General features: G+C 46.9%; 1 protein-coding gene and 1 long non-coding RNA gene across 7 annotated transcripts; one reads left to right on the forward strand and one right to left on the reverse strand.

Moving 5' to 3' along the window:
• Nucleotides 1-358: 358 nt before the first annotated feature.
• On the reverse strand, nt 359-10,908 carry LOC121820011 (uncharacterized). The gene is made up of 3 exons (XR_009601306.1): nt 10,708-10,908; nt 6,175-8,315; nt 359-3,724 (listed from the first exon to the last, which is right to left on the reverse strand). It is a non-coding gene; the product is annotated as an uncharacterized LOC121820011 (long non-coding RNA).
• CIPC (CLOCK interacting pacemaker) lies at nt 10,903-26,962 on the forward strand. Of its 6 annotated transcripts, XM_060417758.1 has the most exons (5): nt 13,166-14,788; nt 15,186-15,354; nt 16,340-16,527; nt 20,542-20,711; nt 23,488-26,962. In XM_060417758.1, the coding sequence occupies exons 3-5, from the start codon at nt 16,392-16,394 to the stop codon at nt 24,379-24,381; spliced, it is 1,200 nt and encodes a 399-aa protein (XP_060273741.1). In that variant the 5' UTR covers nt 13,166-14,788; nt 15,186-15,354; nt 16,340-16,391; the 3' UTR covers nt 24,382-26,962. The 6 variants fall into 6 exon arrangements, with proteins under 6 accessions (XP_027827231.1, XP_027827232.1, XP_060273741.1 ...); XM_027971430.3 differs by lacking the exons at nt 13,166-14,788; nt 15,186-15,354 and adding an exon at nt 10,903-11,083; XM_027971431.2 differs by lacking the exons at nt 13,166-14,788; nt 15,186-15,354 and adding an exon at nt 11,036-11,323.
• The last annotated feature ends 435 nt before the right edge of the window (nt 26,963-27,397 follow it).

Genomic DNA, 27,397 nt, shown 5'->3' on the forward strand with positions numbered 1-27,397 from the left:
AGTCCCATTGCTTCTGGTTCTAGGACTGGCCTCAGCAGTGGAGGGGACATGGACTGTTTCCCACTTGGCCTTAAAACAAGGACAAGGCACTGTGTCGAGATGGATTTTGTCTGGGCTGAAGACACATGATGTGTGGACACAGAGCTACTCTGGGAAAGACCCCACCAGCCTCGTGAAAGTCACATGGATGTGTGACGGCCGCTGTATTTCCTTCCTCCAGCTTGCCTTTAGAGAACAACAAATGCTTTACAGCTTGTAAAGCATGTTCACTTACATTGTCTTATCCCCTTCTCACAACCCTGGAAAGGAGGGTAGATATTATCATTGCTGCCTTTCAAAACTGAAAAATAGCAGCCCAGAGAGGTAAAGAGATTTAATCAGGGAACCAACCATGGGTTGTGACAAAGCCTGAATTTGACTGGTATCTTTAATGCCTCTCCCTGAGCTCTGTCTACCATACCATGAAGTGTACTTTCAGGAAAATTCCACTTCTGTCTTTGTCTTTTGCATTCAGTTCAGTTCAGTTCAGTCACTCAGTCGTGTCTGACTCTCTGTGACCCCATGAACTGCAGCACGCCAGGCCTCCCTGTCCATCACCAACTCCCGGAGTTCACTCAGACTCACGTCCATCGAGTCCGTGATGCCATCCAGCCATCTCATCCTCTGTCATCCCCTTCTCCTCCTGCCCCCAATCCCTCCCAGCATCAGAATCTTTTCCATAGAGTCAACTCTTCGCATGAGGTGGCCAAAGTACTGGAGTTTCAGCTTTAGCATCATTCCTTCCAAAGAACACCCAGGGCTGATCTCCTTCAGAATGTACTGGTTGGATCTCCTTGCAGTCCATGGGACCCTCAAGAGTCTTCTCCAACACCACAGTTCAAAAGCATCAATTCTTCGGCACTCAGCTTTCTTCACAGTCCAACTCTCACATCCATACATGACTACTGGAAAAACCATAGCATTACCTGGATCTAAATAGTTTTGCTCTGTGTTGGTTGGCTTTTGTTGTTGTTGTTGTTTTAGAGAAACATGATTCCAGTCTACAATCAAAATTCTTGTAGAGCAAGAATCCCATTTGACAGCCACCATTGCTAATTTCTCTTAAAAAAAATTATTTGGCTGCATTGGGTCTTAGTTGCAGCATGCAGGAATCTTCTCTCTTCATTGCAGCCTGCACTATCTTTAGTTGCAGCATTCAAACTCTTCGTTGCAACATGTGGGATCTAATTTCTCAACCAGGGATGGAACCTGGGCCCCCTGCCAGGGGAGCTCAGAGTCTTAGCCACCAGAACACAGGGAAGTCCCGCTAATTTCTCGTAAATGACACCCTCACCAATTGCCCATGAGATAGCCACTTTCATGCATTACATCCCAAGAGGGGCCTTTAAGAATGGGGTGGGTAGTCTTCACCTTATTTTCAAGTTACACAAGAAGGCCTCAGTACTCTTGGCTTTTGTTAACTCTGGGAGGGAGCTTACAGAACACCACCAACTCCCCCGCCCCACCTCCACCCCAAGTATTAGTATCTGTTTGCATCAGTGGGCACAGTTTTGTTATTTTTATTGAAGTAGAAGGGTTTTGAGTTTTACTCCTTTTGCTTTGTGGGTTGTTTTGTTTGGGTGCAGAGCTCCTTGGGAGGAAGGTCAGAGTAAGGGAGCTGTCATTCCCCCATCCTGCCTGGAGACTCGTCTCCAGCCCCAGTGAGCAAAGAGTTAGCATGATAGATGGCGAGAGAAGTAATCATGTGAGACTTTGAGCAACTAAAAGATACCAGCGGTTCTGCTAGGGCACACGGGCTGTAAAGGGCAACCGGTCAGTGAGAAGGTCATTGGTTCCCTAGAGATCCATCCCGCCCTCCACTTTGGCAACTAGGTGGTGTAGTGGCCCCAGGACAGAATGGCATCCCCAGGCAACAGGAGTGACCGCTCTAAGAACAGTGTTCTTACTGAAGACACACATGCTGATGAGGTGCACTTCTTTAAAAAATTAAATTATTCATTTATCTTGTTTATCTTATTTTTGGCTGCGCTGGTTCTTTGTTGCTGCATGCAGGCTTGCTCTAGTTGTGATGCGTGGGCTTCCTATTGCAGTGGCTTCCACTGTTTCACAGCATGGGCTCTAGAGTGCACAGGCTTCAGTAGGGCTGCACACAGGCTCAGTTGCCCATGGCACGGAGAATCCTCCCATGCCAGGAATTAAGCCCATGTCCCTTGCATTGGCAGGCTGATTCTTAACCCCTGGACCATTAGGGACGTCCCTAGGTACCCTTCCCAAGGGGTTGTGAAGAGTAGGACCATCAGCGGGAGGTCACAATGGAACAGCAGAGTGGATCTAACTCTTTCTCCTCGGGAGACACCTCAGGGGCCTCCAGAAGTAACTGAAGAAGAGTTGACTGGACAGAAGATAAGCAGGGACTTCTACAGACCTTCAAGAGGGGCTCAGAGCTGGCAAGATTGAGTCTGGATGTCAGTGTGACCTCACTGGCACCCTAAGCTGGTGACGTCTACTGATGCGCTGCTGTGAAACACTGCACTTTATTCTTCTCCTCTACATGCCATTCAACTTCGAACATCCCATCTTTAGGAAAGATGCCGTGAAATGTGCTTACAGAGCAGACTTCTTCCAAGAGCAATTCTCCCACTGGCTGATGGCCCTGCTCCCTTCCCCCTTCTCTGGAGGGCCCTAGGAAGGGGGAATCCTAGGGTTCCGGGCCAGAAGGAAAAGAAGTAGCTCTTTTCTGTGTTAGGGCAGAGCAGCAGATATGATTGCTAAAGGTTTCTAAATGATCAGGAGACGAGGCAAAGGTTTTTGCTGTTTCAGCTGAAGTTGGAATGAGACCTGTGGGGTAGGCTGCAACATGGATGATACAGATTAGAGAAGTCAAGGATTTCCCAACATCAAAGGGTGTTAAAAGGGACCCTGCTCCAGGCCCATTTTGAAAGGTAAGCAGAGAGGCCTCCGTTTGTCTGCCGACCTTCCGGATCTTGAACTGACTATCTGTTCCCGACCCCCACCCTCTTCCCGAGTTCACTGGCCTTCTGTCCACGTTCAGCATCTTTATTACCGCACTTACAGACACTGAGCTGTGAACCCCTCAGGGGCGGAGACTGTGTCCTAGTCTTTAATGTGTCCTTGGACCCTCGGGAGGTACAACACACACAGTGAATGTTGGTTGGTCTGATCCCAAGTGAAAAGGTGCTTGGAAACAGGAGGCTACATCAGGGCTCCTTAGAGCAGTAGGCGTTCACACATCTGAGCTTCACCTGGGGAATGGGCCACCAAGAGCTATAGAAGCCGCCAAGAGGATGCAATGAGGAAGCATCAGGAAAACATCTCCATAGTGCCGGGTCACATACGGTCCCATCCTCCCCTCTGTCCCCTTCCTGGCGTCCCCTTCTGCCTGACGTTGGGTCTGGAAGCAAAGGTCAGGTGCTCTATGTGAAGACGGGTCTGAGTGAGTTCTCACGAATGGCAAAGCATCTGAGGGAACTCGGCAGCAGAGATGAGCAAACTGCAGGTCCCGCCTGGGATGTGGAACGCAAGTTGGTTCACAAAACATGGGGGTGGGGGGACATTTCTGGTGTCAGAACACAGCTACCCATGGAAGCTACCGCCTTCATCTGTGGATCCAAGTCCACTCAGAAGGGGCGGCCAGTGAGTGTGTGCCGGGCTGGGCACCAGGGCTGCAGCTGACAGATCTTTCACTCCATGGCCTGGGAGCTTCCTGGGGAAGAAAAGATGCCAAATCAATACCCCAGGAGAATCAACTCCAGGGAACGAGGCTAGTCAAACCCCGGGTGCTCTCTAGTCATGGTCTACCCGATGGGAAAGACCTCGCTCAAGGGTCAAGCTCAAAGACTCCTTAATGCAAGATCTGGAACATGCCAAAGTCCCTCCTTAAGTGGAGGGAGGCTGATGGCACTGTAGACAAAGAAAAGCAAGTGGCTCCTTATAACAGAAATGTGTAAACTAGAGGTGGGAGCGCACTGTGAACGCCTCAGCAGCAATCACACAGGAAGATGGCGGTGCAGACAGAGGGCAGCACCGTCCTCCTGACAACACTGGTGGGGTCAGACTCCAAAAGAGCTGGTTAAAAGCTGCTAATTACTGAGATTCCAGTAAGAGCTCTGTCTTAAAAGTGATTTCAAACTGATTGCAGCTTTTTGAACTGATTGTAGCTGTAAGCTATAAACGAAGGAATCTAAATAAAAGGGAAAAATCCTTTGATCAAACACTAAGGAACTCTTCCAAATAACAATACCTTCCTTTTACATATCCATCTCAGCTGTCTCACATGTGTAAACAAATGATTTATATACATCGATTAAATGTACACATTCCCCGAGACAAGGACCATACCTGTTCATCCTTATAACTCCTGACAGTGTTTAGCATAGTAGCTGGCACATGGAAGATGCTTACTGAATTGAATTTAATTGATGCAATTGCTGCATTAATGATTTAATCAGGTTGTTGTCATTTCTGACAATAACAGGCTGCTTTAAAATGAATACAAAATTTCTGTACTGTAGAGCAGTACAGAAGTCCATTTTAATAGCCTCAAATCCAGGAAAACATGACCTATTTTTTCCAGAAGCCCAAAAGAGATATGCAAACAGACATTCGCGAAAGGCAAAGTCAACCACTCTACATTCTACCACAGAGACCATGTTGATTGTGCTGTGTGAGTTGCCAGGCAACCACTTGGTAATTCCCCATGTAATACAGATGAACCTGTCATCTGCTCTCTTGGCTATATGTGACATGAGACAATAGCTAAAGGACGGCCAAGAACACCTACACCTGGATGCCACCATCTCTCCCGAAATGTGACGACACTGGGGAAAGTCCCCAGGCCCTGTCAGAAAGTGCTGGAGGGAGACTTTCATTTAACCATTAGCACAAGACAGCCAGTGAATTTTCTTGGATTTGCCCTGTGGGTAAGTCCTGTGGGTGATCCTGTTATCCCTGTCCACAAAGCAGGGGACCAAAAGCCCTGAAATTCTGCATGTGGATGCTGTCAATTCAATAAGGGCTCCAGATCAGTGGATCCCATGTCTCCAGCTAGGATGAAATTTTACTGAATAAAAGAAGCCTTTAAGTCTTAACAGGGACACTCAACATCTCAAAGAAACCCAAGTTCTGGGTGAATAAACCATACTCTTTTAGATCAGAAAAGAATGCTCTCAGTAATTTCTTTGCAATGATTTCCCAGACATTTTAGGCAAATGAGCTGCCTTACTCCACTGTAGGTACAGACATGCTAGTCTTTAAAATAGACTGAAAAATCCAATAAAGCTTTGCAGAATGCATAAGGAATGTCAGAAAGCGTCTCTGACATTAAGAAAAGGACTTAAATTTAAATGCCACTTCAGATTTGGGAGTCGAAGAGTACTCATCTTTTTCATATGAATTTCAAAAGGACCACTCCCTCAAATTAAAAAAAAAAAAAAGGATATCTGTCCACTCCCTGTTCCCACGAATATGATATTAATGTTTAAGTCTTTTTAGGAAATTACTTGTTTTTGTCTCTAGTTTATGATTTAAGATCTTGGACCCTGGGATCAGGTAATCAGCTGGAGATAAAATCAACCAGGTAGTTCTGATGAACAACTGGGCAAGGCTTGAACCCAACATCTTGTGCCACCCTGATTTATCCAGCCTGTTGACATGCTGACTGACGCCAAGCTGGCCCACCCACGTGGAGTGAAGACCTCAGCCTTCACCAGCCCGGCCTATCTGGTGCTGGAAAGGGGAGTCCTGCTGGGGAAGTTCTGGGGCATTTCTGCATCTGCAAACGGAAGCCATGACATTCGTCATCTCTGACTACCAGGCTTTACACGGTGCTTCGTGGGATTCCAAATAAGTCAGCCACGAGCCAAATCGAAAGTGAGGGAGGAGGATTCAAGGGCACTTTTGAGCAAATGCACAACCTCCAAAGACTGGGGATGGGGTAAGGTGAGGCAGCACGAGCAACAGAGGTTCTGGAATTTCTTTGCTAGAATCACAAGTGTGGAGCAAAACCTGTGGGCAGCTACTTTCACTCCAGCTTCTCAATAGGACACATATAGTCATGTGCAAAAGGCCTGGAGGTGGGAGAGAGTGGAGCAACAAAATAAAATAAAAGGGCATGTCCATTCAACCCTTGCACCAGGGGCCCTGGAAACCCCTCACCATTCTGGTTGGCGGGGACTTCCTTCTCTGAAGTCCAGTCAGTGATATGGAAGCCCACTGTCAACTTTTCAGGAACCTGGGGTCCCCCGATGTCAAGTTGGTTGAATGCTTACTATGAAGAACCTGTTTTGCAGGAGAGAAATATTCAGTATAATCCCTACCCTGAAAGAGCTTAGACTCAGTGGGGGAGATGGGTACCCAATAAATTACAATACAAACCAGTTTAGATCAACCCACAAGACACAGCAAGTGTTCAATTTCAAGAGTAATTGATGTCTACATGGAGGCTGCCTCTGATCTTGGGCTCTCTAGCCAGCTTCCTATTACGGGAGGGTCAGGTTCCACAGCTCTGTCTGGCTTTCTGCTGTGCTGGCCTGTATTTCTTGTCTTTGGTGACCCCATGGTGGGGAACTCAGTTGTGATTGGAAAGCTGTTTACAGAAGGGAGGGAAGATACAAGGCCAAGGAGAACTTCTAAAGTCAAATGGGTCTACACAAAGGGACAACTGAACAGCTTTCAGAGTCATCCAGAGAAAAAGTTGTGAGTTTAAATCACAGACTTCATCTTCAGTGAGGGGAGATGACTCTTTAGAAACCTTTCCACCGGGAAGATTCTAGATAGGGGATAAAACAAGCAAAAGGCAGCTGCTGAGTGGTTTGGAAAGATGTGTGGGTTGAAATCAGCATATACCCTGTCACACACAAGAAATATCTCTGCCATGTGCAGAGTGAAAGAAAGGATCAGCTGGAGGTGTTTTCTGCAGACTTTGCCTTTACAGTGCCCAGTCTCCACTCCTGGCATCCTTTCTCACAAGTGCTTGGACCTGGTGCCTTCAGCTCCGCTCCCCACTGGTCTGCTCAGCACAGTGGGAAAGGGCGTGGTAGCACCATTTCCACCAAACATGCAGCCTAGCAGAGCGGCCAGAAGCAAGGACTCAGAATCCGATTCCTGCTCCACTGCTTACCACCCATGAACTTGGCAAGTGACATGGCCTCTTGACCTTAGTCTCCTCCTCTGTAAAACGAGAAGAACGATACCACAACCATGTCACAGGACTGTGCGAGGATTAAAGGAGTAAATCTGGGCAAGTCACTTGGGACAGCGTCTGGAAATAGCACTCTGTGTCACTTATGATGAGAGAATTTGTCTTGGGTTCTACAGCAGCTGCAGGTTGAACACTTATACTGGAGGAAGCTTTGTGGGAGGGGTTTCCACTGTCCCTGAAATCAAACCCATGCCTAGTATACTGACACCCTGACTGTAACCCAAACCTCCTTTTATTGTCTCTGTTCTTCCAGATAGCCCTAAAAATATGAGCTGAGAACTAACCTGGCTGGTGGGGGCTTAGGCACTTGATTCCTGAGGAAAAATGGAATACGCATCTGCTATTGCTCATCTCTGCCTCTGCCAGTCTGGAACCTGCTGATTCCCATCCCCACACACAGGCTGGAACATCCCCCTCCTCTCCGCTCACTGACCCATGGTGCTGGGACTCTGGGGGCACACACATAACCGCCATTCCATCAAATCCTCTAAAAAAACTGTGAAGCGGTCAGCAGTAATGCTGAATGCCAGATTCAGGATATCTGTTACAGATGGCCAAACTGAGGTTCAAGGGGAAAAAAAAAAGATGGTTCTCGAGTGTTGTTTCAAGAACTAATGCCAGTCCTTGTGGTGATGTTTTCACTGCTCCTCAACAAAACTGGAAAAATAAGAATAGCAATGAGTTTTCATAAAGCAGAAATTATTCAATTTTTGACATATGAGATTATGGCCTATCTTCTTTCCTGTGTCTTATGTGAGGGAAGATGTTGAAATGCCCCATCCTTTGTAAAATGGTATCAATAGGAGCTGGGATTTGAAATTAGATCTTTTGAATACTTTCACTGCTATTATACTATTTAATTAATTTTAAATAACTTTAATTTTAAATTCAACTTCATTAAAGTAAGTATTAAAGAATTACTTATATTGCAAATTATATACTAGATTGGATACTTGAAAGTATCTTCAAACAAAACTCAGCACAAAGTTAACTCTTCGCGGCACACTGTGTAGGACTGAAAACTCAAATCCTCGCGTGGTCTGGGAGAAGGCTGAGCAGAGGTGCAGTTCCTGACCTCCAATGTGCGGCAGGCACTCTGTGAGGGAAGAAAGGAAAAGAAGCCTTTTTGCAAACCCCTAAGTGTAGCATTTCAAGGAGCAGGTCTCCCCCTGCTGGCAGTGGTGGTGGCAGAATGAGTCTTAACCCAGGACTGGTACTGAGGACTCAAACTGGAAAGGATTCCACAGCAAGAAGAGATGGTGCTTGGAAAACCACTCTCCATCACAGAACCCTGAGTGTGATGACAAAGATGAAAAGAACTCACGGCACTTTGATAGGAAACTGTCATCAGAGGATGCTGATTTGCAAACCCTGGTGAATCAGCAAAGAAAGAAAAAATTTTACATTGGTTAGGCTCTATAAAAGATTCATTATCCATTTTCATGAATTGGTTATTCTATGTATCTAATTATATACAATAGAACCATACAGTAGCTCAATTAAAATTATCCCTATCAGTAAGTTAGTCAGATTCATTTGGTTCCACTACCAAATCTGTTTTTGAAGTTCAAATGACTGATACAGCATGGTCATTAGACAGGTGAAACCAGGGAAGTAGGACTTTTTTGTGCTTGTGGAGGATTAAAATAATCTTCACACCTTTGCTTATTTCAGCCTTTCTCTTTTGGCTGGTACGCACTCTGCTCTCAGCCACTTCCATTGCTGGATATCCTACTTTTACCTGACCTTCTTAAAGCTTTACCTCCTGGTCTCTTTCTCAGTCAACAGCAGAAAACAAGCAGATTATTTTTCCTTTGATTTTATTAGATTTTGTTCAGAATCCACTGGCAATTCTCTCTCTCACACAACTTATTAAAACATATCTGTATTTCCTGTATCAGATTCTAAGGTATTTGAGGGCAGACACTGTTTTATTCTGCCTCAAGAAGAGGCAGTATGGCCTAATGGTTTAGATCCAGGGCTTAGGAGCTCTGTCATCATGGACAAAAGCTTCAGTGCTTTCATCTAAAAAATGGAAACATTAATAAACAGCGACCTCATCAACTTGTACAGACATCAGTAAGAGAATGGGCTTCACTGGTGGCTTAGATGGCAAAGAATCCGCCTGCGATGCACAAGACCAGGGTTCAGTCCCTGGGTGGGGAAGATCCCCTGGAGAAGGAAATGGCTACCCACTCCAGTATTCTGGCCTGGGAATCCCATGAACAAAGGAGTCTGACAGCTACAGTCCATGGAGTCACAGAGAAGTCAGACACAACTCAGTGACAGAACTCTCTCTCACACACACACACACACACACGTAAGAGAATACATACAAAGCTGCCTGGCTCTTCATTACTTGATAATTGTTAACAGTCCTTCCATCACCTAAACAAAAGCCATATATGCTGCAGGGACTCAATTATTTGTTGGTAGAGTTTATGCTAATAAATACATTTACGTCTGGTAATGTATTAGCATTATCTGTGTCTGGAGGACTAATGGGATTACCTATGACTCTGCAAGGTTTAGATTACCAACAGAGGGCGAATTTCCCCTACCCATCTTCTAGATCCAACGCTAACTTTCCAGGATGCTGGTAATCAATGCGCTGCACAACCAAGTAACCATTAGCTACACGTGATTGCTGAGGACTTGAAATGTGCACAGCCTGAATGAAAAAAGAAACCCCACTTTTTCATTTCATTTAATCAGTTTCAGTACCCCCTTGTGATTAGTGGCTACCCTACTGGACACGGCAGCTGCAGAACTTGCCTCTACCGGTGGCAATCTTCAAATTCATCTGTGTCCCCTTTTCCAACTGTAAAATAACTTTTCCTAATTTAGGAGGTAACCGTCACTGATTCAATGCATCGCAACTTCAACTGATCGCAACCCCCCCCCTTTTTTTTTTGTTGTTTAGCTCATAACACGTTGTTCGTGGTGACACTTCAAGAACTGGCCTGAGAAACAGGATCCATTTGAACCTCAACATTTCGGCCAGTCGCACAATGAGTCATACATCAAATGACATGAAATCACCCATCAAAAAATACTGATTGCGTCCCTGCCACGTGAAGCACTGTCTGGAGGTAAGGAAGGCAAACCGAAGCCGCGACAGGCTCGGCAACAAGATGAGCAGTGCTGGGGGCGGTGGGGGCGCAGTCCGGGCAAGCCTCCTTCGGGCCGAGACCAGGCGAAGCTGCCCAGCTGCTTCCGCTCGGGCCTGAGGGCAAGTCAGCCTATGGCTCGTCCCGGTCCCCAACGCCGGCGGCGGCTCGGGGTACAAACCGAGAGAGCGGTCTCCTCGGGCTGACTTCCATCCACGCCCTCAGAAGAATCACGCCTCCGGCCTTGTCTGCTAGAAGCCTACCCGCCCCGGGTTCTCCAGACCCCGCCTCAGAACCGCGCCCACGCCCGCTCCACAGCAGCTCCTATAGCAAAAGGTCCCCGTACAAAATGGCGGTTCGGCCTGAGGAACTACTAACCATAGAGATGGCCGCCTTCCGCGGAGAGAGCGCCGACCTCTGAGGGGACGCCCGCCCCCCGTTCCCTGAGGACGACGTGCCGGCGTCGTCTTCCGGCTGAGACTGGAAGAGCGGGCGCCTCCAAGGGCCCTTCTAGGAGAACAGCGAGCAGTCTCGGTGGTGCCGGGTCATCCGAGCCGCGTCACGTGACTGGCGAAAACCGTCGCGGAGGCGGCGGGGAGCGGGGAGGAGAAATGGGCGGGCGGCCGAGAGGGGGGATTGCTTGAGACGCGACGACAACGACGACGAGGTTGTCATGGAGCCGCGGGGCCGGGCTCGCGCATGCGCCGCCGTACCCACGGGTCGTCCGCTTGTGGAGCTGCGACCCCGGTCCTAGGTGAGCGACGGAGGGCTGCGGGGACAGGGGAAAGGGGTTTGGTTGAGGAGCCGGCGGAGAGGAAGCGGGCGCAAGGAAGAGGAGGAAGGAACAGGAAAGACGGAGAGTGGGCACTTTCGGGGTGCCGAGGGCCAGATGGTGGGAGCTGGGGGTGATGGAGCAAGGGGTGATGCTCCCTGCTCCGTTTAGTCGGTTGGTTTTGTTGCGAGGGTCAGAACCGCGTGGGAGAGGAGGTCACGGGTGAGGAGGGGTCTGTGTGTGGGGACCAAGTAGCGCTGGTAACCCTGTGAGGGTCCTGCCCGCCCCCCGACCCGGTTTGGGGTTGTGGGGTGGGGGCGCGGGTGGGTAGCGCCCAGTTCTGAACCCGGGGCACAGGTGTGCTGTCTTTTTCCAGAGACTCGCTGTCACCCACTTTGCTGGTACTTTCCCCCCCCCGGGTGACCAGCTTGTACCAGGCGTGGTGCCAGGGGGTGGGGAGGTGGCCGAGAAGGTGGCCAGTGCCAAGTACGGAGTGAGTGGTTGACGGTGGGTGGGTTCAGGGGACCTCCGAGCCATCCAGGCCCCAGGGCACCGGGCCGCAGCCAGGCTCCGTGTGATTGCCCAAGTCCTGGCAGTACTGCATGGCCTGGGCGTTTGCCCTGGCAGGTTGGTGGCATGCCAGTCACAGCACAGTCCAAGGGTCTGCCCAGTTCTGCCCTGCTGAGCCGGCAGGCTGGTGGGTGCCTGGAGGGCGCTCCTGCTGTCTGGCACAGATGTATCGTGGGCTGGTGCGAATGGGGAGGGGTGGTGCGCACTGTTAACTGCGAACTCTTCTCCAGGCAGGAGGGTTTGAGGAAGTTCGCTAGTCTCATCTGATCGTTGAAAGAGCAAAATGAGTAAGCCATACATACCTGGTTCCAAACAGAGGACATTTGTATGGAATCCGGGTTCAGGATCTTTGACCAGAATTTACAGTCAAATCGAAGCGTGCAAATGGTTGTGAAAGGGAAGAGGAGTATTAGAGGTGTAGGTAGATGGTTGTTTTTTTTTTCTCCTTTGTTAAAACCCACAGACATTCCCCCCAGATTGGTATCTCTGAAAATGCAGACCAAGAGAAAATGACTTCAGAGGAAAGCCTAGTAATGCATTTATAATTCCAACTGGGATTACTCATGGCTTCGGGGTGGTAAAGTCTTAATTTTCTCTGGCCGTGTATCTTTATTGCATTTAAGCCTCTGCTTGGGCTTTCACCTCACACCTCTGTCTGTGCATGCCTGTTATACACGTGACACATTTTAAAGGGAACTTGAGCTCTCAGGAAAGTTGCCAAGTTGTCTATTACAGAGGGATCTGCAAGCAGCTTTTCAGATCCTTCCCTTGTGTACCTTGGGCCTCCTTTTTGTCAGAAGCCTGAATCTCCATAGAGATTGTGGATTAGACCAACCTTTAGTTTGGCTGCTGGATTTAAAGGTAAAATGAGGGGTGGCTTAAAATGAGGCGTGGATGAAATACCTGTTTCCTGCAGGAGACCAGACCTAGACATTAAATCTTGAGGTGACCAGGAAATGCAGACTCCTGACTTTCAAGCTGTTCAGGTGTTTTGGTGACAGCTAAGCTGTTAGACCTGTCCTGAGACTCGGCAGGACAGAGGTTTGTTGGAATTTATTATTCTGTGAGTATACCCCACACGTGAATTGTTAGGGGCTGAGGTTGCAGAGGTGAAAACTCAACCCTTGAGGTTGAAGAGATGAACAGATAATTAGACTCTAACGTAAGAAGTGCATAAATAGAAGAACCAAGTGCTGTGCCTTGCTTGTTAGAATTTTTTGTCTTACGCCTATTGATGTAAACCTCTAGATACATTGGTTCACTTTCTGTTGTGAGTTTTAGTGTATACTGCTCTCTCTGGGAACCTTTTGGACCTTGTGTTACATGTGCGCTTATAAGAGGCCTTTTTCAGGTCAATTCAAGCTTAGCTCGGAGTCCTTCTAATGCAGAGTTAGGCTTATGAGGATCTGAGATGTGGGTAAGACAGTTGTCGTGGTTTCCAGTCTGTGCCAGGAGTCAGAGATCGTGCAGTGGGTATGAGCTTGGTAACCCATCTTCAACCCCTGGTCAGTTTATGAGCATCTGACCTTATTGTAAAATGATACCGACCAGGAACATAATCTTCTTGAAGTTTTCAGACTTTGCTATCAGCGTGGCCCTGGGTTTGACGGCACCATCTCTCTGGTCGGGGGCCCCGTCTGTGCTGTGTATGAACGGGTCTGTTGTTCGCTGGCTAACTGACATCTTCAGCGCCACTCCCGGGAGGGAAGCGCCTCTCTCAGAGGAAAGGTTGGATGGCACGTAGCCCTTTGTTCTGATGCCCACTTGAACTTCTCCTGGACACTGAGACTGCTGAAAGAGAATTTTACTTAGGACAGAGGCTTTCATATTTTTAGCACTTCCACATCGAAAGCAGTCACTTTATTATTCTGAAGTAGATTATGCAGTCTCTAATTGCCACCAGTTGCCCAGAATCTAAAATTTTTACATCTGTTCTCCTTTTAATGTCCACATTTTAGCATTTTGACCCCACAATCAGTATTGTCCTGAAAATTCTCAGACGAGCTGGATAAATTCCTGTGTATTTTCTGTAGCTCCATTGACTGCAGCTTAATAGCAGTAGCCTGACCTTGTTCCTTGTCTTGTTGCGAGGATTGTGGAAGAAATTGGGATGCTTTATCTCAAATGCCTGTAAAATAATCCATTTCATAAGATAACGTGAAACTTTGTCAAGTTCTAAATTAGTTGCAACTGCCATGAGCTACCTTCCCAATCTAAATCAGTAGCAGGGTCAGGCTTGAATTTAGTCTGATGGCCCATCCACCAGGGAGAGCTGCTGCCGTTTTTGAAGAAGCCCTCTGTTCAGTTTCAGACAGCAGTGTACATTTGTTGGGTTTCATACAAAAGGATCCAGATTTAATTAGAGAACAGTTTTGCATTTTATTTTGCTTTTTAAACTGACTGGTCCATGCTGTCAGACTTCTTTGCTGTCCAATGGAGAGGCGTGCACACACGTGGCGTGCCATGAGAGGTGTGACAGGGCCTGCGGTGTGGGAGACCCGGGTTCGATCCCTGGGTTGGGAAGATCCCCTAGAGAAGGAAATGGCAACCCACTCCAGTATTCTTGCCTGGAGAATCCCATGGACAGAGGAGCCTGGTGGGCTACAGTCCATGGGATCACAGGAGTCAGACACGACTTAGCGCTGTCTTTTTTTTAACAAGAGGTGTGACAGGGCCGTTTCCTTTCATGCACATGGTACTAAGTGTGCTCCATCAAAGAGTGCTCAGGGTGACGTGGCCTGAGTGGGGAAGCCACTCACCTTAAATGAGTTAGGTATGGTACAGGCTGATTTTTACTGGGAATTGTGTTTAATTCAGTCTCATTCTGATCAGTGTGCATTCCCTTTAGTCTACTTACACTGTATGCAAAAGAGCAAGAGAGCTGTTCAAGGATGCCTGTAAGCATCCTTGGCTTCTATTTAATTTATTTCCAGTCCCTCCTCTGCTTCTGGAGTGGTTGATGTTCTTCACTAGATCCTGTATTGGCAGAAACGTTCACACGGCATTTTCAGGGTGTCTTCAGATACGCAGCTGTCTGACAGGGGCCCCATGTTTCTCTCTACTTAGAAGGACGAACAGATGGAGTCGAAAATGAATCGTGAATAAGAATGCCTCCAGGTATAGCTTAAACGTACTACCTCGGTCCATTTTGTCATGACAAAACACCACAGACCGTGTAGCTTATAAACCACAGAAATTTATTTCTCCCAGTTCTGGAAGCTGAAAGTCCAAGCTTAGGGTGCCAGCAAGGTCGAGGGACAGCCCTCTTTTGGGTCACAGACTTCTCACTGACTGTGGTGCAAGGGGCTGGGGACCTCTCTAGAGCCTAAGGCACTCATCCCATGAGGTGAAGCTCTCATTACCTAAGCCCCACCTCCTAACACCATCATCTTGGGGGATTAAGATTCCATATATGAATTCTGGGGGGACACAGATGTTCAGATTGGAGCACTCGTCCGGTTGCGTTGTTATTGCTGTTTTACCTGTTGGTCCGGTGTTCTCTTTATCCCTGCAGTATCCTTGTGTTCTGACTGTGCCGCCTTTCCAGCTGCCATCCCTTGGCTGTTCAGAAAAGAAAGTGAAAGTGTTCGTCGCTGAAGCGTGTGTCCGACTCTTTGCAACCCCGTGGTCTGTAACCCGCCAGGCTCCTCTATTCATGAGATTCTCCAGGCCAGAATATTGGAGTGGGTTGCCATTCCCTTCTCCAGGGGATCTTCCCGACCTGATGATCAAACCTAGGTCTCCTGCATTGGAGGCAGATTCCGTAGCATCTGAGGCACCATGGAAGCCCTGACTGTTCAGAGGGCCCTGTTAAAATATCCTGAAAGGGCTCATTGGTCTCACAGTTTGCGCTGTTAACCTAGTTCTGGATCTGCTTTGAACTAGCTGTGTGTTACTGGGTCAAATCTAGGCGTCTCTCAGGAAGAGGGGGAGCAGGTCTGTCTGATTCGCTCTGTACCCGCCACTAGCACCATGCCCAGCTCACAACAGGCACTCAGGAAGTATTTTTAAATGGCTGAATATAACTTATCTGAGCCTCAACTTCCTTCTCTGTAAAATGGGATAACAACTGAGAAGGATGTTTTGAGGCTCAAATGAGATAATCTTAACATCAGTAATGTTACGGGTGTTTGTGGATCAAAGCACTGTGTATCTGGTTTTCTGTGCACATAGACGCACTTTCTAAGCCAGAATGTGGCATGCATATATAAGGAGTTGTTTTTTGATCTGTTCACTACCTCCTCTAATTTGATAAACTACACTCGGGGAGGTGGCAGAAAGTCTCGGGCCTGCGGAGGTATCCTGGGAAGCAGGCCTGGTCCGAGGTGGGCATCCCCTCTCCTCTCTTCTTCTCCCTCAGGGAGCATTCCAGAGAGCTAATCAAATGTGCCTTTGTTAGCAGTTTACAAAGCTTCCACTGAATGGTCTGTGTGCTTTGCATTTGTAATGGAATTAGAGGGCAGGGAGAGGACAGTGAGCCTGCCTTTGGATGGAAACCATTCTCCTGCTGAGTAAACGTGTAGCCTTTGTCTGCTGAGACCTCTGAGAAAGTGCCGGCTGAGGACGTGGGCGAGGCCCGTGTCCTTTGCCCCGACTTTACTCACTGCTGGTTCACCTGTCCTAGCTCTCCAGGCAGTGACTTCTTACGTAACTGTTGTTTTTTCACAGGGCAGTCCAGATGAAAAGAGTACTGATGTGTCCCCTCGCAGCCCAGTAAAACATGGAGAGGAAGAACCCGTCCAGAGAGGGCTCTCGAAGGCTGTCAGCCAAACCAAGCAAGGGCTCAGAGATGAAAAAGGCGTCTCGTCAGCTCGGCCTGGCAGCTGCTGAGTCAGACAAGGACTCTGGATTTTCAGGTTAAAATTACCTTATCCTTTCTACACTGTAGTGAATGATTTGCCTGAAAAATGTCCTCCGTAAAACTCATTTGTGTGATAATGATGGGAAGGTTTCACCCACAGGAGAAATGAATGGCTCTCTGGTCTCTTAAAATGGTAGTTCTGTTGCCACATGGCAGGGTATTCATCAGAGTCACAGTGGGGTTAGTTCTGAAGGAACGGTTTGATGTCTTTTTTCAGCTCAGACTCTCAACTTCAAATCTTACGTGTTTCCCCACTGTGGGAAGTGGTTATGGGAGAAAAGATATAAAATACTCATAATTCTGTTGTCTTTCCTCCTTTCTCACAGGAATAGTTATATTGCAGTTAAACTGCATTCCAATAATCACATTGGAAAAAAAACTGCATGTTGTCACCACATAGAACAAATTAAACAAAGGTAGTGGGGTCACACAGAGTCGGACACGACTGAAGCGACTTAGCAGCAGCAGCAGCAGTGTATAATTTGTTAAGATATCTTTTTTCTAAGAAAGTATTTTGTTATGTTTAAAAACATTTCCTCCTGATAGCCCATCCCTGCCAGTGTTTGCTCTTTGTGTTTGGTCTGTGAGTCTCCTGGCCCCATTCCAAACCTGAGTACCTATTAGAGACGAGAAAGCAGGACAATTTTCCTTACTATTTTTTCTGAAAGAACTAGCTGCATACCCAGTAAATCTTTTAATTTTGTGCTGAGGCTTTTTTTAATCTCCAGGTCTGAGAGAAGTGGCTTAAATACGGCTTGAGTGGCGACATTTTTGGCCCAGGGGATGCAGAGAGGTGATGCCAGGGGATTCGGCCTGGGCCGGCATCCCGAGAGCGGAGCCCTCTCCTGGAGGAAGATTTCTATTTTTCAGCCCACAGAGACTAATCAGTCCATCTTGTCGATTTATGAATTTATAGTGAGAAATGCAGCTCTTAGGAACCCTGAACTCTCTCACCCTTAGATTTGTAAATTTTGAAGCTGCAGGGGAAGCCAGGTTATCAATAGGTTGTTGATCTGAGAGGAGCAGAGCACCAGGTCAGGGATTAGAATAAGTACAGTTCAGGAAAGTTAGGGCCAGCGTCTAGCTCTTTGGGTTTTTCTTCTCAATTTTTTCCCATTGTTTCTCAAGCTTGCCTCATCATAAGGCCTTTCTGAGGCATTTGTTTAAAAACACCAGGCCCCTCTCCTGGAGATTGTGACATCGAGGGTCTGCGGGGAGGGCTTGGAGTGTGGGTTTCCTATTTTTACAAGTGTCTCTGGTGATGCCTGTGATCAAACAGGTTTGGGAAACTTTGCAAGCCTGCTGCTGTTGCTGCTGCTGCTAAGTCGCTTCAGTCGTGTCCGGCTCTGTGTGACCCCATAGACAGCAGCCCACCAGGCTCCCCCATCCCTGGGATTCTCTAGGCAAGAACACTGGAGTGGGTGCCATTTCCTTCTCCAGTGCATGAAAGTGAAAAGTGAAAGTGAAGTCCCTCAGTCGTGTCCGACTCTTCGCGACCCCATGGACTGCAGCCCACCAGGCTCCTCCGTCCATGGGATTTTCCAGGCACAAGTACTGGAGTGGGGTGCCATTGCCTTCTCTGTCTTAATATCATATTGGGTTGTTTTTTTTTTTTAATATCATGAAGGTAATATATGCTCATTGTAGAAGCTTAGAAGTTTAGGTACATGCAGAGAAGAAAATAAATATTAACCATAATCCCACCTCCTGTTATTCTCAATACTGTGGCCATTTTGGTACTTCCTCTGACAACTTCAGCTCCATCAGGCCAGCTGTTTTGTAGCATGTTGCACAGCCTGGGTAGTTTTTCTGAAAGTTTCCTATTCTCAATGCAGCAGTGCCTTAAGAAGTTTTGTGCTGTTCAGACATAAGGCAGTCTTAAAAATACTCAGACTCATATGCCCCAGAAGGTGGTCCCAGTGAAGGCCTCCAGCCACTTCTGGGCCAGGTGCCAATGGTGTCATCCCTGCTGGAGTTATCCTTTCAGTTCCTTGGGATGTGATGTAATTGGCAGTTATTAATTAGCTACAGTCCGTATTTAGATTTTTCGCATTGTCTCAGTAGTGTCCTTTATAACTGTTAGTCTCTTTTGTATATTTGCTTGTTGTGGGTGCAGAACTCAGTTGAAGGTTGTGCATTTCATTTCATTGTCCTGTCTTTTCGCTCTTAGTCTAGAACAGTTCCCTTGTCTTCCCTTTCTTTTTTTTTCGTGAAATTGACATCTTTAAATGAGTTAGGCCTGTTGTTTTGTACGATGTTTCACACTGGACTTCTCTGGTAGCTTCCCCAGTATTAGAAACAGAATAAACGTTTTTAAAATAGAAAACTAAATTTTTGATGTTACATCCTCTCATTGCAACACATGAGGTGACTCCTAGGTTTGTCTTATTCTTGGTGATGCTCTGATTAAGGGAGTAATTGTAGACCAGATTTCTTTATTATGAAAGCCCTCCTTTCTCTCTGTAATTAATAAGCAGAGTATGGGATGGTACTTTAAGATTGTGTGACTCTCCTGTTTGCCAACAACCTCTTGACCAGTGGTTTTTGCATCCACTGATGATGCTTACCTAAACCAGTTATTAAACTTGTGGTTTGAAAAATGGTGATCTAATTCTATTATTCCTTTACATGTTATTAGCTGTTGATCTTCTTTAAGGAAACACTTCTCGACCCCCTTTTTTGAGCATCACTGTGGATTCACGGAATTCTTTTCTGATTTGGTTTGTCAACCCATTATCCGTATTCTTTCTGATACCAGGTTGTCCCACATTGGGTCAGTGGGGGTCTCTTCTAGATGGCACCTGTGTCTTTGACGTGTCTCGCATTTGTGGTTGAGCGCTTCCTTGCTTTCTGGGACAGTAAGATGTCTAGGCTTCCCTGCCAAAGACATCAGCTATTTCTCCAAGGAGCCCTGGTTTCCTTTTCATGCAGAACGGCATTTGCGTAGAAAACAAGATACATGTACTAGGTACGTACTTTCCTTCTGAAGTTCTTTGTTTCTGGCCCAATAGCTCTTAACTAAAGGTGCACATCTGGATTACTTGTGCTTTGTGAAAGTACGTGTGCCTGGACACCAGCTAAATCAATTCCATAGATTGAGGGGAAGGCCCCAAGACCCATAATTTCTGAAACGCATCTCTGGAGAATCTGATTAAAGGCAAGTGTTGACAGTTGCACTCTTCTAAATTATAGTCACATTCCAATCTCGCCTCATCCAGACGACACTGAGATTTTTGACGAGCATCTAGGGTATTCCCAGCCTCCTTCCTGGCAGTCTCTTGGTTTACTCCAGCAAGGAACTAATTAAGTCCTTTCTTTATGGATGTCACGTAGAGCAACCTTCTTTTCTTGGCTGTGGAGAGAATCTTTCCATCACCCGTTGTACAGGATCCCCAGTAGGCACACTCAGCATGCATTCAGGACACTAACAAAGGAGGTGCTTAACTGGGTGCAAGAGGAAAACAAAGGAAGACATCGTAAGCCTCAGCTTGATGAACTTATCCAGGCTTTTACAATTAGGAAACTTAGGAGGCATCTGTTTTAGTTTCAGCGAAGTGGTAAGTCTTGGGGTTTTATTGTTACTTGTTTTTGTTGTTGTTATATCATATCATGTGGTGCCTAGAGCCTCTAAAGATCTTCATCTTTTCTCAGGTTCCATGCACACGCCTCTCCCTTTTCAACCACAGATTCTTAAAAGTAATAAGCTAACTTTGAAGCCTTTACCCACTTCTGTAGACTGGTGGTGGTTACTTTCACGTGAACCCTAATTGATGCTGGCTGTTGTCTATGAGAGAGTTAGAAGGAAGTCGTCCTAGTGCGGTGATCCTTAATCTCCTGGGGTGGGAGAGAGAATTATGCATCCCATTGAGAATCCCATGAAAGCTAGACATGCTGGAAGAAGTCTCAAAAGCATGGATCACAAATGTTCTATTCGATTTCAGGGCGTCTGTGGCTCCCCAGTAGGACTGGTTGGGAGCCTGAGTGAACTGACTCTTTCTCTGCCCAGCAGATGGGAGCTCAGAATGCCTGAGCTCGGCCGAGCAGATGGAGTCCGAGGACATGCTGAGCGCCTTAGGCTGGAGCCGAGAGGACAGGCCAAGGCCAAGCTCCAAGCCCGCGAATGGAGCCTTCCCGACACTGTCGCCCATGGTGGTCATGAAGAATGTGCTGGTCAAACAGGTGAGGAGGACCACGCGCTCATCACTTCTTTGCACACTCGAGTTTCTGAGCTTCCTGTGTACAGAGTTTCTTTCTGCCAAGGAGGGGTTTGAGAGGCAGACGACCAGAAACCACACCAACACGTGCTGCTCTCCTGGGAAGAGGGTGCGGCCTTTTAGCTACTGACCTGGATTGAAAAAAGGAGTACAAGAGTCAGGACGTGTATTCTCATTTTCCAGACAGTAAGACTGCACCCCTCATTTGTCCAAAGGTGTCTGGAATATCTTAGTCATGTTTAAAGGAACCAAGCAGAAATGTCCTAACTTCATAGTACATCAGAGTTTAGGGTTGAAGCAAGAGGCTCTTTTTTTTAGTTTGAATTTCCCTGGGGACTTTGAGAAGTATTTGAGAAGTAGAGGCAATTTCCCTGTTTCTCACATTATATTCTGAGCATTTTCTTAGTAATCAGCCAGAGCTATGTCATTAGTGAAAAAGCAACTCTTTGGTATAGATATGACTCTACCAGCAGATTCCACACAGCATTGCCATAGAATTGAATAGTACCTTGTTTTAGGTTTTATTACATAACTATGCAAATTATGTGGTTATTATCTAGATGTGAAAGAAAAGATTTAGATAGAAAATCTAAGCTTAACCCCAGTGTTTGAGTCAGAGAACTCAGTCGTATGAACTTATTTAAAAGAACATGTAACCTTATCCTGCTTTGCTCTGAAACAGACTAGTCCTCTCGTGGTTCTATTAATGAGGCTGTTTGAAGCTAGTGAAGTTTGCAATCTGGCTGTGTGTAGGTGACCTTCCCACCTTAGGTGGAAGAACATGGCTGTAGCCTGACAGGAAACCCTAATGTCTTAACTCTTACCTAGTTATTGCTGAGCAACTCAAACTGATTCTCAACAAGGCAACCTGGTGAGTTTGGAAAAAGAATTTGAAGACACTTGCTTTGACAAATCATATCTCAGCTGGAAGCACGTCTCTCCTCGCTGAGACGAGGAGATTTGAGAATAAAGATATGAAATGGAGCCCAGATGAGGTTGTTCAGGCCCCACCAGTGCTCCTCAGGACTCCTGCCTCCTGCTCTTTCCTCGCTGCCTTCCTCTCCGGCCCCCTTGCCACTCTTCCTTAGGCATCTGTGTTTTTTGTTGTGGGTGTTGTGGTAGTTCCGGAAGGCAGAGAACAGCCCAAAGTTGCTGGTGAGGAGGCGGGCCCAGCAGAGCCGTCGTCTTCAGGATAAAGACCCACTGGGAAGGCTTGATCAGAAGACAGGAAGCTTGGGGGCAGAATGACCTGATGGAGCGGTCTAGGAGTTTTGTGTTTTCACATATGCTAGAATTCCACCACATTCCAAATTTTAAAAATCTTTACTTATTATATAGTGTCTTAATTATTGCTTCTTGGTTTTAGGTATTTTTCTCTTGTGAGTCTGATTCCAGTTCTGTCAATGTCTTCTTACACACAAATTATTTCCTCACTGTGGACTTCAGTTACCTCAGCTTTAACATGAGGCCTGATGTGAAATGATTCTGAGATCCTGTGCAAGTCTAAAATCTTGTCTGGTATTCCCTTAGATGATTTCAACAAGAGTGGTAACCTTGTACAAATCTAATAATTGGGACAAACAGACTAAATCAGTGGGCATAACAGCAGCACTAGAAAGAGTAACCTTGGGAGAGCAATGAATTGGGTATTTTCTGGGTCTGTTTGCCTTGGAGGTCAACCCCTGTGGTGTGATTGGCGGAGGGAACAGCCTGAAGTTTTGCTTTTGGCTGAGCTGCACTGGGCTGATCTCTTCTTTGAAAGACTCCTGATTTCTGTATCTCCTCTGCTGGGGGAGTGTGGTTGCTGGGCCCAGCATTGCTTGCTTGTTATTGTAGCATCTCTCAGTATATTTGAATACCAGGAGGACTCCAGAATGGACTTTCCAGGTCATCCCACCCTTTGCACAGGAGATGAAATGTAGTTGAACTTGGTTAGGAGTTCCTAACCAGGTATCTAAGGAGTTGAAATGCATGCAAATCAGGTGCCCGTGTGGGAGCAGGGTCCATCACTTTCCGCAGATAAATCATGTGACTCCACCAAGGGGGAGAGCCTCTGTCAGGGCTCTCTCTGCCTGGCCTCACGTGTTTATGACTTTATTCTCAAGTCTCCTCATTTCAGTGAAGAGAGCTGTGCTTCCTAGCCGGGCTCAAAGACAGGAGAATACCGAGACAGCCATGTAAAGTCGCAGTGTGGAAGCATCAGGTGGCGGCTGTTACTGCCTGGCAGAGCTTTGTGGTTTGGTGAGGGTCACTGCCATAGAAGCGGACCTGTGGCCTCCTGACAGTAGGGAACTTCTTAAAAAATATGTAACTTTTTAATCAAAAGTGGACTTCACGTAAGAGAGATTCCACAAGTAACTAAAGGAAGACTTGACTTTGGTGTAAAGTCACATTGTGGTATTGAGACAAGCACGATTTAATTTATGCCAGCAAATCGTACCATCCGTACTTTTATTGCCTCAGTTGTGACCTTGACTATGTCATTACTCCACCCACCTACGGTTTTCTTTTTCTTGAGTGACAGCACTTGAATAAAGATAGCCATTTCCTCCAGTTTTCCCTTAAGAGAGAAAATCTATGATATCAGACCCAAGTGAATATTGAAGCCACTTTCATCTCGAGTCTTATCAAGAAGGGCTGTCCTGTGTGTGGGAAGCTCTGTCCGTCCATCTGGGTATTTGCTTTGCCCCACAGACAGCCGCGGGTAACGAGCGGTTTGCCCTCTTTCCCTGTGTCTGCAGGGCAGCAGCTCCTCCCAGCTCCAGTCGTGGACTGTGCAGCCCTCCTTTGAAGTGATCTCTGCCCAGCCACAGCTCTTATTCCTTCATCCGCCCGTCCCGCCTCCTGTCAGCCCGTGTCACGCTGGTGAGAAAAAGTCGGACTCCAGGAACTACTTGCCCATTCTCAATTCTTACACCAAAATAGCCCCTCACCCTGGCAAAAGGGGCCCTTCCCGCAGCGCAGAAGAACGAGGAGACGGTGGCATGCAGAAGAAGGTCTGTACTGAGAGACTGGGGCCTGGCCTGTCTGCTCGCGAGCCAACCAAGACTGGTGCTGGCCCCCCACAGCCCCCGACCCCCGTGCCCCTTGGCGCCAAGCTTGCCGAGGACTCGGCTCTGCAGGGCGTGCCCTCCCTGGTGGCGGGTGGCAGTCCACAGACTCTGCAGCCAGTATCCAGCAGCCACGTGGCTAAAGCTCCCAGCCTGACCTTTGCCTCCCCTGCCAGCCCCGTCTGCGCGTCCGACAGTACCCTGCACGGGGTGGAGAGCAGCTCCCCGCTATCCCCGCCTGCGGCCAGTTACAGCTCCACTCTGTGGGCCGCCGAGCACTTCTGCCGCAGCCCAGATGGCTTTCCAGAGCAGCGGCAGAGCAAGCACAGGCGCTTTCAGAATACCCTGGTAGTCCTGCACAAATCCGGTTTGCTGGAGATCACTTTGAAAACCAAGGAGTTGATTCGTCAGAACCAGGCAACTCAGGTGGAACTCGACCAGCTCAAGGAGCAGACCCGGCTGTTCATAGAGGCCACTAAGAGCAGGGCTCCTCAGGCCTGGGCCAGGCTGCAGGCGTCTTTAACGTCAGGGTCGGGTCATGCCGGCAGTGACCTGCAAGCATTCTCTGAGCAGCCAGACATGTAACATCGAAGGCATATTTTCCTGTTACTTGAGTGCTTCTTTTTAACTCTTATACTGTTACCTACTCCTGTTTCCCAAAGCTTACATAAGATCTTTTCCTTTTAAACTCAGACTGTTCGTTGGTTCACTTACGAAGCCGCATGCCAGGACCTGGCTGCTGTCTTAACCTGTGGCCTATGCACAGTTTACCTGTGTCTCTGTTCCAGCGAGGACCTCAGGTTTGGGTGCCCTTGAGCCCCTCTTCCTCAGCCCGCAGGCAGTTTGATGGCTCATGGGGCAGAGTGTGAGAGGTGATCATGCAGGGCCCTGCTGGCTGTCACCCCCTGCCACCCCACTCACCAGCCGTGATCGAGGGTGCAGTGACGCAGACGAGTGCACAGAGCAGCACCCGTCGAGTCAGGGAGCAGGTGACATAGGAGCCCTTCATGGTTCTTCCCCTGAAGGCCTCAGTCACAGACGAAAATGTAAGAGGAGGGCGCTTGCCTTCCACAAGGCCCTGTGCCCTTTGGCAGAAACCTGAAATGCTTTGGCACAGATTGCTCTTCGGATGCAAGCACTTAACCACTTAAAGCTTTGTTTTTTTAAACTTGAAAGTCAAAGAGAAAGAGTAGCACTGTTCACTCTTACACTTTAATCATAAGCCAGATTTTTCTTAAACTGGTAGGCGAAATACTTCAGATTTGTAAAGTATAGAATGGATTTAGGACCATCTGGAGCTACAGTTGATGAATTGCGTTTTTGACTCATAGAGTCTAAAGAAAGGAGAAACGGCTAGCATCTCTTGGTTAGGAGCTGGAAGATTCTAGTAATTTATGCCTTTTTTTCCTCTCTTCTTTTGAAACAATGCAACCTGTTTTATATGTGAAAATCTTAAAGACAGCTTCATGGTCTCCAGTTGTGTAATCCAAGTCAGCCCTCTGCGACCACTTTTTTCCCCTTCTTGTTTTTACAAAAGAAGAAAGAAAATAGTATTAAGCTTGATTAACTTTGAATTAAAATCATTGCAAGGTTATGACATACACGTCTACAAAAAATTGGAAAACATTCTTGTTATCCATTTTCTTTCCACATCCAGAGTTCTCATCTGTCTGATGTCACAGTGATGTGGAGCAGTCTTCCATGTTTCTTTTACGCATTGGATTTTGGCAGTAAAGCCAAAAAGGTATAGTGGGTTCTGTGAAGTCCATCTAGAAACAGAGTATTATGAGGACTTGCAGGTGTTACACACTTTTTCAGCTTCATTGTAAACCAGATTTCTAGGTTGTAAAGTTGTCAGTTTCTTATGCTCCCATTTAAAAATTTTCATTCTCTTGAAAATCTTAAGAAATCCTGTATGACCAACTTCATTTTTTCTGCAAGGAAAATGGTCTTGAAGTTCTTCCAAGGCTAGCAGCTCTTCATATAGTTTTAAAATTACAAGGCTTCGAATTGCCTGCATTTTGTTCTCAAATGCAGTTTAGAAATAAACTCCCTTAGACTCTCCTGATCAATGCAGAATAATTACCTGCCATGTGCTTTCCGGAAGAGTTTCAGAAATCGGAGCAAATAGGTCTTTAAGCAGGTTCAGCTGCTTTTAATATTTTTTCTCTTGGCCCACTCCCTTTGCCTCTCCTCCATCTGTGTGGTGCTACCGCAGCTCCGCTCTGCACACCATGCTAGGAAGCTTCCTTTTTGGCAGAATATGTTTGGCAGCAAAGCCATAGAAACAGGTGCATTCAGAACAGCCTGGGCACCAGGCATGAGTCTTACTGAGTCAAAAATCTGAACACACTTGCTGAGAACCAAATTTACGCCATCGGAAAACTCCCCTGTGGAGCCGTACGCATCTTGGGCTCTTCTACCTAGATGAAGGTTTGCACTTCCCTCCTGTCAAGCAAAAGACACTGAAAGCCATCACCAGTGCTCGTTGCTGAGTGGCAGGGAGAAGCAGCGCCCACCCCGGCTCCTCTCAGATCTTGTAACTTGGTGTGGTGAGTCCCTCTAGGCTGTTGGCATGGGTGTTCTTTCCCTAGTGGAGGAGTAAGCAGATGAAGCCAGGTAGAGACGCTGGTCCACCAAAGAGACATCCACTGGGGCTAGCAGACGTGTGGGGCCAGAAGCCAGATCGACAAGTGGAGGAACCTCAGAGTTGACCCGAAGGACCTGCGTTGGTTTCTCACGGCTGTAAGTAGTCACGGTCTTCTGATGCGTGACCTGATCTCATCTGCAGTTCTGTGATAAAGCTGTTGCTTTCTGAAAGCCGTTCTTAACTTACATCAACCCTTAAGTTTTGGCAAGATGGTGTTGGCAGTGTTGAAACACATCTAGAAAAAGCTGCTGATTCAATTGGTTATGGGAATGGAGTTTGGTGACATTTGTAATTTATTACACTCTCTTTGCTTTTATTGATTATAGTATTGTCTGACTTTGATTCTTTTGGCAGAACAGTAACTCTCGTGCATATATTGAAGTGTCTTTCCAGCTATGAATTCTTTACGGTAGAGGTTTCTTTACCAAATGTGAATTCTTTTGAGGAAGTATGAAGTTTTGGAGAAATTGACTGTGAAACGTCAGAGAAAAATAAAAGTCACTTACTTGAAAACTATTTGGCCTTTGGGCTTTATAACTGCTTAAAACATTGAAATCAAGAGTAAATGTTCGATTGATAAAGGTTTCATACGCATATACTCAAGGTATTTGGGGATGTTGAGATTAGACACTGAACTCGTGGAAATTCACTGTTCAGAACTTAAAGGCAATACAGGCACTCTTAAAATAAATGGGTGGTTTGACATTCTCTAGAGTCATGGAGGATTTATATTGGGCAGGTTGGGAGGAGAAAAGAGAATACAGTCCAATGATTTCTTCCATCTGATATGATACTTTCACAGATGGAATTTTTAAATGACAAAACCACTGTAGTTATCTACTGGGATAAACTAAAGCCACATTAAGTAAAGATCTTTCTACTACAGGGAGGTCCTTAACGAGTGCCTCTCCGTGCCTTTTTGTTCATGCTTCTCTGAGTTGATTCCTGAGG

The sequence above is a fragment of the Ovis aries genome, chromosome 7 (assembly GCF_016772045.2).
Source record: "Ovis aries strain OAR_USU_Benz2616 breed Rambouillet chromosome 7, ARS-UI_Ramb_v3.0, whole genome shotgun sequence".
In the NCBI taxonomy this organism is placed as follows: Eukaryota; Metazoa; Chordata; class Mammalia; order Artiodactyla; family Bovidae; genus Ovis; species Ovis aries.

Excerpts from the sequence above, each read along its gene's own strand:
- CIPC (XM_027971430.3), top strand. The coding sequence starts at position 16,392 with ATGGAGAGGAAGAACCCGTCCAGAGAGGGCTCTCGAAGGCTGTCAGCC. Across the intron at positions 16,528-20,541 it reads CAAGGACTCTGGATTTTCAG|ATGGGAGCTCAGAATGCCTG; the intron begins GTTAAAATTACC and ends TCTGCCCAGCAG. Across the intron at positions 20,712-23,487 it reads AGAATGTGCTGGTCAAACAG|GGCAGCAGCTCCTCCCAGCT; the intron begins GTGAGGAGGACC and ends CTGTGTCTGCAG.